Source organism: Crocodylus porosus, unplaced genomic scaffold (assembly GCF_001723895.1).
Source record: "Crocodylus porosus isolate Cpor-Errol unplaced genomic scaffold, CroPor_comp1, whole genome shotgun sequence".
NCBI classification, from domain to species: Eukaryota; Metazoa; Chordata; order Crocodylia; family Crocodylidae; genus Crocodylus; species Crocodylus porosus.
In genome coordinates this window covers 139,884,273-139,896,308 of record NW_017728931.1, presented here as the reverse complement: position 1 = coordinate 139,896,308, position 12,036 = coordinate 139,884,273, and the positions used below count along the sequence as shown (strand labels likewise).

The following is a 12,036-nucleotide window of genomic DNA, read 5'->3' as shown; positions in this document are numbered from 1 at the left end:
TATCAAATCCCACTCATCTTCTCTTCTACAGACTAAACAATCCTGGTTCTTTCAGCCTTTCCCCAGAAGTCATTTTTTCCCAGGCCTCTAGTTATTTGTGTTGCTCTCTTCTGGACTTTTTCCAATCTGCCCACATCTTTATTGAACTGGACACAGAGGCTTCCTTGCCAGAGAAATCTATCTTGGCCTGCAGAAAGAACTGCTCCTGGCTTGGGCCAGTCGTATACCTGTGCACTGTTATTCGCTGCAAAAGACATTGGTAACGAAATGCAAATAGTCGTGATTTCCACATTTAGCTAAGGACGCCTTTGCTGCTCTCTGGCAAGTGTCACTCAGATGCTATGTTGGTAGGGACGTAGATATGCCTAGACAGATAGCCCCCATCAAGCAGACAGAAGGGCTGTTTCCAGGACATTACACTTTAGCTTGTCACCTTTGCTATTCCTGGAATTACTGTACTGGTCCGATCATCCGTGTCCGTCTGTGACAGCTTTTCCTTTTGCTTGCTGCCTTCTTGACTGCCGGCTATGACATCCATGCACAAGTTTAAAGTCAACAGGGTTTTCTTTGCTGAATACCTCCATACCTTTGTGCCAGACAGCAAAAGCAGATGCTCCCCAGCTCTTTCCTCGTATGCACTTGGCTGCTTTATCCCTGGCTTTGCTCAACTCCCACCAGTATCTATCAAGAGATCATAATATGCCTGCTACAGCAGTGGCGCTGATGTACTAGGATCAGGGTTGACAGGTATGGGGGAGAAGGAAGCTCAGGGATCAATCAGAGAAGCAGAAGAAGGAGCAGGAAGGTTTGGGGTGGAGCTGAGTAGTTTGGTCAATTCATCCCATAATGGAGCATCGGAGGCACTGCAGCATTTTGCAAAATGAGGTTGATTTGGGCCAAGAGAGTCAGGCAAAGAGTAATAAATAAGTAAAGGAACTGGGAGAAAATGTTAGGTAGCATTTTCTGTTGGCATTGCTGGGACCGAAGGTTTTGTTTTGGAAACACCAGAAGGATGACGCTGCAAGGGCTTCAGATTATTCCTTTCATCTCAGTGGAGCACACTGAAGTTACCCCAACACGAGCTCGGTAGCACAGCCCAGAGCTAACCCCCACCTGAGATGGCATAGCTCCGAGATGCTCTGTGGGGATTTAACAAGCTTTAACAGGGGGATGCTTACACTTTAGTATGGCCCAGCTGTAATGTGTAACTTTAGTGTTTCACTTCAGGGCTTTCAAATGAAACTTTTCAACTTTGGGTACCAAGGCATTTTGGTTTGGATTTTTTTTCATAAAAAAAAAATGACTTCAGTAAAGAAAACAAAGAAAGAAAGACATTCCTCAAATGGTTCGGTGATTCATATGAGACAGAACCTCTCGCTTGTTGTCATGTAAATTGATTCAGGTTGGCCTGAAATGAAATTATTTAATGCTTCTGTTTTATCACACAAAAAAAATTAAAAATTCTGTTTTGTTTCAACCCAAACCGAGTCATTTCTCCTGATTATTCAGTTCAACCACTGAACCAAAAAATCCATCACTAACCAGCTCTGGCTGGGAGAAGGAGGGCCTGAGATGAGCCTGACAGTAGCAGTGAATGGGAAGTCTGGTGCATGACACGCAAAAGAGCAGTATCTATCCAGGCACAGGGTGGGCATAGATAGCATAGGATGAGAGGAAGAAAGGAGAAAAGCATCAGAGAAGGACATAAAAGAATGACTGGATTCCTCCTTTCCATCATGGTCTCTGTCCACTTTACCCTATTAAAGCTTCGTTAATCCTCCTTGTATTTTTTGTCGCCTTTTGTCCATGCGGCAACGGTAAACAGTCTGGAGCCTGATTTTTAATGTAAATACACCGTGCAATATTTATGAAGGCTGGCATGAATAATTAATGGTTTACTGAAACTTTGCAAGCTTATCCATAAACCTTCTCGGAAGACCTGCAAAAACTCAGTGACCCTTTGGCAGAAAGGAATCGCTGGGAGGGATGCATTTTTACTGGGGCTGTTGAAAGGCCAGAGGTCAGGTAGTCAGGGTAGGTTTCTTTTAGTCTCAAGAGCGGAGGAGGGAAAAGGTTGGGAGGGGGACCTGGAGTTTTTCCATCTCTTGGTCATTCAGTTAAATTTCACCAGGTTCATGTGGAAGAAGTTGATGGTTCTCAATCCCATTCCTAACAGCCAAGACTCTTCATCATAGGTGCCATCGTTGTGGTCAACACTACTTTGTCTCCAGGTCAGCACCTTTGGGTGTGAGGCTAAAGATTCAATGCAACCTGGTGACTGAACCCCCCTCACCATGGCAGTTGCTTTTTTAGGGCACAGATCTTGTGCTTCCCCATGTATAGCTTCAGACTCAAAGGCTGCTGTCAGTCTGACCCCCTTTCCAAGTGCTAACTTCATTACAAATGAAAGCAAAGCAGAAACATTTCCATCGTGTTAGAGTACATTTTCAAAGCGATTAGCTGAAGGGGAGGAGTGTAGAGAGGGGAGGCTAGGACGTGCCCTGGGTGATTTTATAAGCTTGTATTAATGGTCTCTGAAGTTCAGTAAGACAACTGTGTGCTGTAGCTGCTTGTTCCTGTTTTTATAGCATCATTCTTAAAAAGAGAAGGGGAAAAAAAAAGCGCCCTTCATTTAAATGCATATAGTAGCTTTACACTTGGGAGTGAGCGGAAAGTTTTTCTATTAAAATGCAAATGAAAGAATAAACTCTAACTCCAAATTTCTCCCTGCAAATGGATGTTTCCTCCCCGTGTTTTGGTATCAGGGCGATCTGGGGTTTCCAAATATGATTATTTTATCTTGATGTGGAAAAGAAGAGAGCTCATTTTCTTTTGGCCCTAGAGGAATCTTGCCTTTTTTAAATACCGTTGTCCAGCATCTTGGTGTAATTTGAAAAGTAGCTCAAAAGCAGGCATGAAGGAAGCTGATGATTTGGAAACAATACCATCCCTTATTAGTAGCAGCATGGTCACTGCTGAGATCAGTGCTCTATTATGCCAGGTATTGCCCATGCACGTAGCACAGAAGATACTTTCTGTCTCCAGATCTTCGGCAGAGACAAGCAGGAAGGATTATTCCCTTTGCCAGACACAAGGGCAGATGAAGCAAAACAAGATTTGGTGCTTTACCCAGGATCACACAGTAAATCTGTGACCGAGTCAGGAATTGAGCCTAGATTTCCTGAATCCCCACACAGCGCCATAATCACAGCCATCCTTCTTTGCCCTTTACTTTTGTAGGACCATCCTACCGAGGAGTATACAATTGACAGAGCGATTGTCTCTACTTAAATTTTTTAAATCTCCCTATGGAATTTCACAGCGGTGTTAAAGTCCTCGTCTGCATTCTGTGCGTTGGCATAGAAATCCTGCAGAAAGACACTAATCCCCCCTCCCCCTCATTAAAACAATAAGGTCTTAGCAACATTTCTCTAGGACACGTTTATGTTCCTCACTATCTTGGAAAAAATCTTGGGTCTTGGGAAAAAGTCATCAAAGTAACCATCAACAACAGACTAACAACGTGTAACTTTCTGAGAACTAGCCAACACGGCTTCATTGCGGGTAGGTCTTGCCTAACCAACCTCATTTCCTTCTATGACCAGGTGATGCATCACCTGGACAAAGGAGATGCAGTTGGTGTCATATATTTGGATTTCAAAACAGCCTTTGACTTAGTCTCCCATGATGTCCTCATGGTAAAAATGGGGAACTGCGGCCTTGACAACCTTATGGTCTGATGTCTTGGGAACTGGCTCCACGGTGGGACCCAGAGAACGATAGTCGATGGAACTGAGTCAACATGGCACACAGTGACCCAGGGCTCAGCACATGGGCCAGTACTCTTTAATATATTCATAAATGATCTGGACTTGGGTGCCAGAAGCAGACTGGCTAAGTTCGCAGACGACACCAAATTCTGGAGAAGTGCAGTCACAATAAAGGATAGGTTGGTGATTCAGGCCAACCTGGACAGGCTGTCAAAACCTGATGACATTCAACACTCAGAAATGCAAGGTGCTCCACCCTGGGGGAAAAAACCCACATCATACGTATAGGCTCAGCAGTGCTACATTTACTATCACCACAACCAAAAGAGACTTAGGGGTCATGATTGATCACGGGATGAACACGAGCCACCAATGCGATGCTGCAGCCGGCAAAGCTAACAAAACTCTGGCTTGCATCTACCGATGAGTCTCAAGTAAGACCCAGGAAGTCATTCTTCTGCTTCACTTGACCTTGGTGTGGCTGCTGCTGGGGTAGTGCAGCCAATTCTGGGCTCCACACTTTAGAAAGGAGGTGAAGAAGCTTGAGAAAGTCCAGAGAAGAGCCACACGCATGATTCAAGGTCAAGAGAGGAGGCTTGATGAAGAGAGGCTGAGAGACATGGGACTCTTCAGCCTGGAGAAGCGCAGGCTCAGGGGAGATTTGGTGGCAGCCTGTAAGTACATCAGGGGTGTGCATCAGGAACTGGGGGAACGTCTGTTCACCAGAGCACTGTAAGGCTTGCCCTCTTGGCTTTTGATCATACGTTTGGACTCTCTCAAGCTTATCATGTCCCTCCTGAAGGGGGGAGCCCAGAAGCATCTCTAAAGCTCTAGTGACTTTTCCATAAGGAACATGCATGCAAGGTTGTGTCAGATCCATTTAGCTAGTTGAGGATGGAGTTTCATTGACTCAGGAGCTGCTGCATTTTAGCAAAGTAAGTTCTAAATTGCAGATGGCTAATGGAGATCTGGGTCTTTGCTAGACTGCTTCATGCCTGGACCTCCCTTTGAAATATTTGATCATCTATGAGTAGCTACAGCAGGCCCAGCTTTGCAGGGAGGAACAGAAGAAATAAGACTGAGCAGACAAGTAGGGTCATGGCCTGCTTCGTATTATGGCCTCTACTGTTTACGAGTCTCCCAATAGACTAAAGCACACCCTGAAAGGCCCTTAATCCTGGGCATAAACAGGGTAGCATCTCCCAACACCTACTCAATGTGAACCTTTCTCTTCACAGTCATTGGCGCTGTCAGGCCTAAAGCCGAAGAGGGGCCCAGTGTCGGGTGGCACACAGGTGACAATTACCGGCTCCAACCTGAACGCTGGCAGCAACGTCATGGTGAAGTTTGGGAGCCAACCGTGCCTTTTTTACAAGTATGCATGCGTCCTTCTCACTACATGTGCCATGAATAGAGAAAGAGGTGGCTAGCACTCTCTTCGGATGGTGCTCCTTGACTATGGGGATACAGAAGATATTTCCTGTTTATCCAGCTGTCCTGGACCTGGACTGCTTAGGCAGTGGCAGACTTGGTCCTGGCACTGGACAACTCATGTGGAAGTGGGTGTAGTAATCTAGCATGTTCCCCCATGAGGTGCACATGAAACAGTTCAACTCAGTCCCTTCAGCACATCATTTCTCCTGAGGAGTCCCTGACATAGTTGGTAGCCATAACTCATTGATATGTGACCAAAGGATTAGCTAGAGGGTGGTTTGCAGATGGTGGCAGTAGTATATTGGCTGAGCTGTGGAGAGGCCCAGATCTGGAACAGCAAGCAGGAAGGAGGTAGGTGCAGGGGCTGTGTGATGAGAAGTGGACAATGATGCCTAAGAGTAACAAGCAATACCAGTAGCCCCTCTTGCTTTCAGTGGGTGTGTCTACACGTGCATTAATGTCAGCTTAAATTTACTGCGCAGTAAGTGGAAATAGGCCAGCATCTGCATGTGCAGGCATTAAAGCAAGCTAACTCTGTGTGTGGACTGAGTTGGACCTAAAGTTAGATTAGGTCCGAGTCAGTCCGCGCATACAGTGTTACTGCTCAGTAAGGCGTCTATACATGCATTACTGTGCAGTAACTAATCAGGTGCAAATTTGATACTTGCATGATGCAGCCATCGAATTTATGTTCAAGTTGGTGTAAATCACCATATTTACTGTCCAGTACAGCCATGCACATGTAGACACAAATCCATTCTGGACAGTAATTTCAGTTACTGCGCAGTAAATGTGCACATGTAGACGTGCCCAACGAGTACCATTCATCTTACTGTCCACATTAAAGTCAAAATCACCAAGAGAAGCAGATTAAAAGAGAGGGAGCATGAAACCAAAGCCTGGGCAGATCTTTGAGCACCCTGAGGACTGTAGTAGAATAGAAATGAAGTGGATGGGCAAGAGGAGAGAGCCTCTCTCAGACACGAACAGCACTCCTGTCTCGCAGCCCACAGGCATTTCAGCTTCATGTATTTCATGTGAAGGTCCTAACTGGGCATCTTCCCGCGTGGGGGAATATGATGCATTTCACTGTTTTGATTGGTATTCGATGTACATTTTCCATGGTCCCTTGTTAAGTTTCACTTTAATTCTCCTTGGGCCTCATGCGTCGCTTGTCTGCCTGGGAGTAAAATGTAAGTAATTCCTTTCCAGATCACCACTGTATAGGAGGGGGGAAATATAACCTATTGGCTCTGAGCACTAAAATACTTCTCTGCTGTCTAAATATAACCCTAGAAATCAGTGAAATGGATGGCTCAGCAGAGACTGGGACTCTTTTGCTCTACATCACCTCTTTGATCCCAGTCCAGAATAACAGTAACCCCAAATCAGGGTCACCTCCTGGCTCTTCTTTAATCCCTGGGAGACCGAGTCGGTGCCCAGTTCCAAAGCACAAACCTGTCCTAAAGTGAACAATATTAATTAAATAATTAGAAGTGAGGACTTCAGTCCCTGGAGCTGTCAGTAGCTCATTCGTCATTCCTGGGAGTGATGCAACTTGACTTTTGCAGTTCCTGGATATAAGTCCAGTCCCTTTTCCTAGTGCTACGTATGTTGGGGGGGGGGGGGGCCGGGATTAGCTTTTCTCAGAGACTGAAACTGAGGCAGGGGGTTGGACTAGATGACCTCTGGGGGTCCCTTCCAGCCCCACTTCCCTGTGTCCCAGCCTGTGATTTAGGGTTTGGGTAGAAAGAGTGATTGCTTTGGAGATGCTTACAGAAGACTGACCAGGGAGTGTTGGAGGGGTTAGGTCCAGTAAATAGGCTGTTTTCTTTCATGGAGGCAGAGGGGAAGGCTGGAAAGCAGAGGGAATGAGTGTCACACAGTCAGGATAATGATGGATTTCTCTCTGATTATAGGGACGACGAGCCTGAGTCACTGATTACAGGTGCTTGGAGATCAAGGCTCTCGGGCTTAGGTTCTTGCTCAGCCTGTTCTAAAGGGAAGGGCGAGCTACAAAACTCACTCCTGGTTCTGGTTTCAAACCCTAAAAAATAGGTTTGGGTTTTTTTTTTGCTTCAGGCTCTTTATTAATAAAATGCTTCACACTGTATTGGCACCTTCCACCCCAGGATTGCAAAGCACATCCTTATCTTTAACCCAGTCTCAAAAATGGATGCTGTTGTCCCAAATTACAGAGAAAGCAGAGACCGTTCTTGCTCTGACAGTGGTCAGTGCTGATGCTTTGTAGGATGAAATGAAACCCCTGGCAGGCACTTCATCATGCAGCACTCTTCCCTGAATCAAATAGCTTTGGGATGCCAGCTGGGGTTCAGTGTATGCCATGATGACCTGGGGGTGGAAAGCTTATGCCAGTCTATCCAAAATGTCAGTTTTGATTGAATAGTTGTCTGAATCTATTCACCTCAAATTCCTGCAGCATCAAGTTCCTCAGGTTAGCAAAGCAGGGCATACAAAGGAGAGGAGGTATTCTGGGTGGTCGGGTTGGTGGCAGAGGCATTTGTTGGTGATGTTGTCTTGCTTACGTGGACTAGCACTTGCTTTATTCTTCCTAAACTCCATTCCTAGGAGGACCCCCAAGCACATTGTCTGTAACACCACAGCCTCCGGTGAAGGGTTCGAGAAGGTGCAGGTTTCTGTGCAGGTTGACAAGGCCAAGATATCCCAGGAGCTGCAGTTTGAATATGTGGAGGATCCAACCATCATGAGGATTGAGCCAGAGTGGAGCATCTTCAGGTAGTCGTTCAGTCAGCACTCATAATTTCCTTTCTCGTTGATTGCCGCTCATGTCCCAGTGCGTTGCCGGATCCAGAGGCATGGGCTGTCTAAGGCTCCAGTTCAGCAAACCACTTTCCAGTTCAATTAATGTGAAGAGACTTGGATTTCAGTAATATTGAAGTACAGAAACTCATGGTGTCATGGTCCGGGGAAGATTATGCCCTAAAATATTTACAGCAGTGCCTTATAGTTTGCATAGTGCCCTTCGTTTGGATGGGCATGAGGGCTTTTTACACTGTGTGTGTGTCTAACGCGAAGCTTGGGAATACCATGCCATGTGTTTTAATTGCTAATGCAGTTGCAACAAAACTGCCCACTGTCTGAGGCTCAGGTATGTGCCCCCATGCTACAGCTTCCACCTTTGTGCTGAAAAAAGGTTGTGTCCTATATCTGTGTCTCATCCAGCAGTAGGAAGAAAAGGTTGGATGCTCTTCTGCTACCCCCTCTCCCCTTAACTTAGGGGCTGGGTAGAGCTGTCTTAACGTATCCTCAGTGGGGCATCCCACATTCACCGCCCGCCAAAGAATAGCCAAACCCATTCGGATGAAATATGGGAACAAACCCTCCAGCCCGCAATCCTCAGCTTCAGCAGCACATTTCTCATTGAGGTTCAAGCGAGTCTGGGTCATGCCTATTCCTCATCTTTAATTTCCAGGAGCTCTGGCACTCACAGAACAGCAAGTGCTGAAGTACCACTCTGAAAGCAAGGGCTGAACGGGCTGTCTCTCTCCGGAGAAAGCTCTTGAGACATCTCCAGGCCAAGGCTGCAGATCCAACATGTTTGGAGATGCATCCGTACCACCGAGCACTGCAGATCCCTCACTAATCTCCTCCAGGACTGAGAGCGATCAGCTCCTGGTTTCATCCAGCCTGGATTTGCTCCGCACCATGTTCCTGCATCTTATTTGTTTGGCCATGGTTCTTGGAGACCCCAGTCAAAATCAGGGCTCTATTTATGATGCACAAGCACCAGGGGAGGCTCAGGCCCCAACCTCACCCCTCCACCAAAAGGCTCATTATGGAATGGGCTGACCTATTTTAAGCCCAGACTCTCCCCTTAATACCATGGATGCAACCCCATTGACTCCAGAGAGGTCACGTTCGTATGGCTGAGAGGACAGATTTGGCCTCGAGTGTGGAAGGGACCCACATATTATACAAACACGGTCACAAGCTTGCAAGACTGGCTCAGTGAAGAGAGAAATTGGTCATTAAATGCTCCAGGATTTCTTTTAAAAGATACAAAGTTAGAAATATTAGTCTCCTTTCATCCGTCCATTACGGTTCTCATCTCCCCTGTCAAACTGGAGTGATTGGAGTGTCTGGGGATTAGGCGCAGGGTTTGTAAATCCCCCTGGCTCAGCTCCTGTCCGGAGCATGTTTTCACAAATCAATTAGTGGCTTTAATTACTGTGAGGGAATTTACCGTTTGAGCCGGACCGAATCTTTGTGCATTGGGCTGGAGGCTTTCGTGTCCAGATTTTCCATCTCAGGGTTTTATTTTCAGTCACAGTGTTAGGTTATCAGCAAAATGAGAAATCGCTTTACTCCCTTCCCTATTACAGCGAGTTTAGTGCTGGGGAAAGGTGTGGGATTGACAGCCTTGGAGAGTGATTTTGTCTATTATCCCTAGGAAAGTTACAGCACAGGCAGCTTTCTTCACACTGCTTCAAAGCTGGTGAGTAGGGGAAAAGAGCTTCCTGGTTTCTGTGAAGTCAGTGCCACTAGAAACGGGCTGTGACTCCCCCCCATGGGGCTTAATGAACAGCCACTCGACGGGTCCAGCTCTTGGCCTGTTGAAAACAGCATCTGTCTGATGTCTGTGGAGTCCGATGAAGATTGCATTTCTGTCCCTCCATAGTTGGGTTCAGGCCCCAACCTCGCCCCAGCAAGCATTGAGCTGTGAGTCTTTCCCAGCCACAGCTGGATTGGAGCCACTGCCCTGGAGTGAGATTGGTGGGGTTCATTCTGGACCCCGGAGAACATTACTTCCATCCCAAAATCAGCCTTCAGGATCCTGGGTTTTCCTTTCCCTGTCAAATAGCAAATAAAGCTGAGTGGCTTTTTGTTGCTGCCTTCCAGCTCTCCCTACTGCTCTTTAAGGCACAGATCACAGCCCAGCTGGCTCCAAAGGGGAAGGGGAGTTAGAGTCATAGAAAATGTGGGTTGGAAGGGACCGCAAGAGGTCACCTCTACTCCAACCCCTGCTTAAAGCAGGACCAGTCCCAACTACAACATCCCAGCCAAGGCTTGGTCTAGTCGGGTCTTAAAAACCTCCAAGGATGGTGCGTTTAAGCCGGAAGGCTGTTGAATGTAATGTAAGCACTTCGCAGCCCTGGGGCATACTCGGCTCCACAGTAGAGATATCAAAGCCCATTCTTTAAGTTCCTCTCTTTCCTGATCTGGTGGCACGAGAGCTGACAGCGGGGCCTCTGCTTTCACAGATAATGTTGCACCCCCACCCCAGGCCTTGAAAGGCAGCTCCATGCCGCTTTGCTCACCTGGCTGTTTAGTAGGACGAGGCCGAATGCTTAGCGAGATGCCTCAAGGCAACTCAGCAGAACCTCAAACAGGGCTGGTGGAGGCAGTGTGGGTGGAAGAATATACATCCCAATATACATCCCAGTGTGCGTGGAAGAATATACATCCCAACATACATCCCAGGAGGGGTGGAAGAATATACATCCCTTTTGCATGCAGCCCTGAGTGTTAACCTCCAGGTCTGGATGTGTATCTTTGCCGATTTCTTTCCACACTTTTGGACTGTGATTGAAACCGGGAGCACCAAGATACCTGCACCGAACCTCTAGGGGGTCCCTGATAGGTTGCCGAGGAAGGTTTCCAGATCACTTGCAAATGGTGTTTCCAGGATAGGCTTCATATGAGACAAGCCCAGCGCACTCGGTCTTAGCAAGCCAACACTTAGCCAGTTGCCTCTCTCTGTAATGGGTCGCTCTCTCCTATGCATTCAAACCCATCACATCCCAAGTGTTAACTGTGTCCATGTCCATACACTTTGCCCTGCATGTTTAGTAAGTGGAGGGAAGCTGATGGAAGGGGAAGACAGAGAGCACAAGAGGGCAGTCTCCTCTCTGTCCCCAGCAAGCTTTGGGGTTCTCCCCATGTCATTCCCCTGAAATAACACAGCAAGATTCACAGTTGAGAGACGGGGTGAAAATCAGCTGAAACTGCAGTGCGGGAAAGGAGACGGGCATGGATGAGACAGCAAAACAGGCATCGTGACTGAACAGCAGAAATGCTCATTGGAGATGCTTTTGCCTTGCCCCAATCACAGGTCAGGGTGTGGGAGTCCCTGTCTGTCTGACCGAGGAGTTGGCCCGTGGCTGCCTGTCCGCATATGGCACTTTTAGGGGCGGCACAGCCTGGGAGCACCCCCCACCATTACATTTGGTCCTGGGTATTTTGAAAATGGGTGTTTCATGCTCTTTCTTTGTTTTGTTCCTAGTGGAAACACACCCATTGTTGTATGGGGAACACACCTGGACCTGATACAGAACCCCCAGATCCGGGCGAAGCATGGGGGAAAGGAGCATGTCAATGTGAGTATTACTGCTGGCGACGGGACACGTTAAAGAGCATGGCAGTGTTGGCTGGTGAGATGAGCTAGAGAATGAATCTGTTTATCTGCAGAGCAGTGAACCCTGGAAGCAAAGGCAAGGCCCCCTCAAGAATGCCCTTCCAGTATGCCTCGGCTTCAACCTGGAGAGGCAAGAGGAGTGTCAATGGTCCATTCAGTCCCTGGTCTCTGCTGGGCCTTGCCGCAAGAGTGACACTTGGGAGCAGGGATAGTTTCAGGGGCTCAGACACTTGTGCATGTGCCCCCCGCCCTCATCTGCAGCTGTGGTATCAAGTGGATGGATCCAAATGCCTGTTCTCAGCAGGGCATGATGGGATCAGCTAAGTGTGAGGATGCTCCACTACTGCTATGGTAACACCACTGGCCAATTCAGGAGCAGTGTACTCAGGCCCTGGCAGCTGGAAAGAGACTCAAAGACTTATAGAAAATGAGGGT

The 12,036-nt window shown here is 47.4% G+C and overlaps 1 protein-coding gene across 1 annotated transcript in view; it reads left to right on the top strand.

Annotated features, from left to right (window-relative positions):
* Positions 1-12,036, top strand: part of PLXNA4 (plexin A4) — a 506,929-nt gene that overhangs the window by 415,529 nt on the left and 79,364 nt on the right. The window contains exons 14-16 of the mRNA XM_019543765.1: positions 5,009-5,145; positions 7,794-7,961; positions 11,470-11,563. Coding sequence (XP_019399310.1) covers positions 5,009-5,145; positions 7,794-7,961; positions 11,470-11,563 — 399 coding nt within the window. The remainder of the gene's footprint in view (positions 1-5,008; positions 5,146-7,793; positions 7,962-11,469; positions 11,564-12,036) is intronic.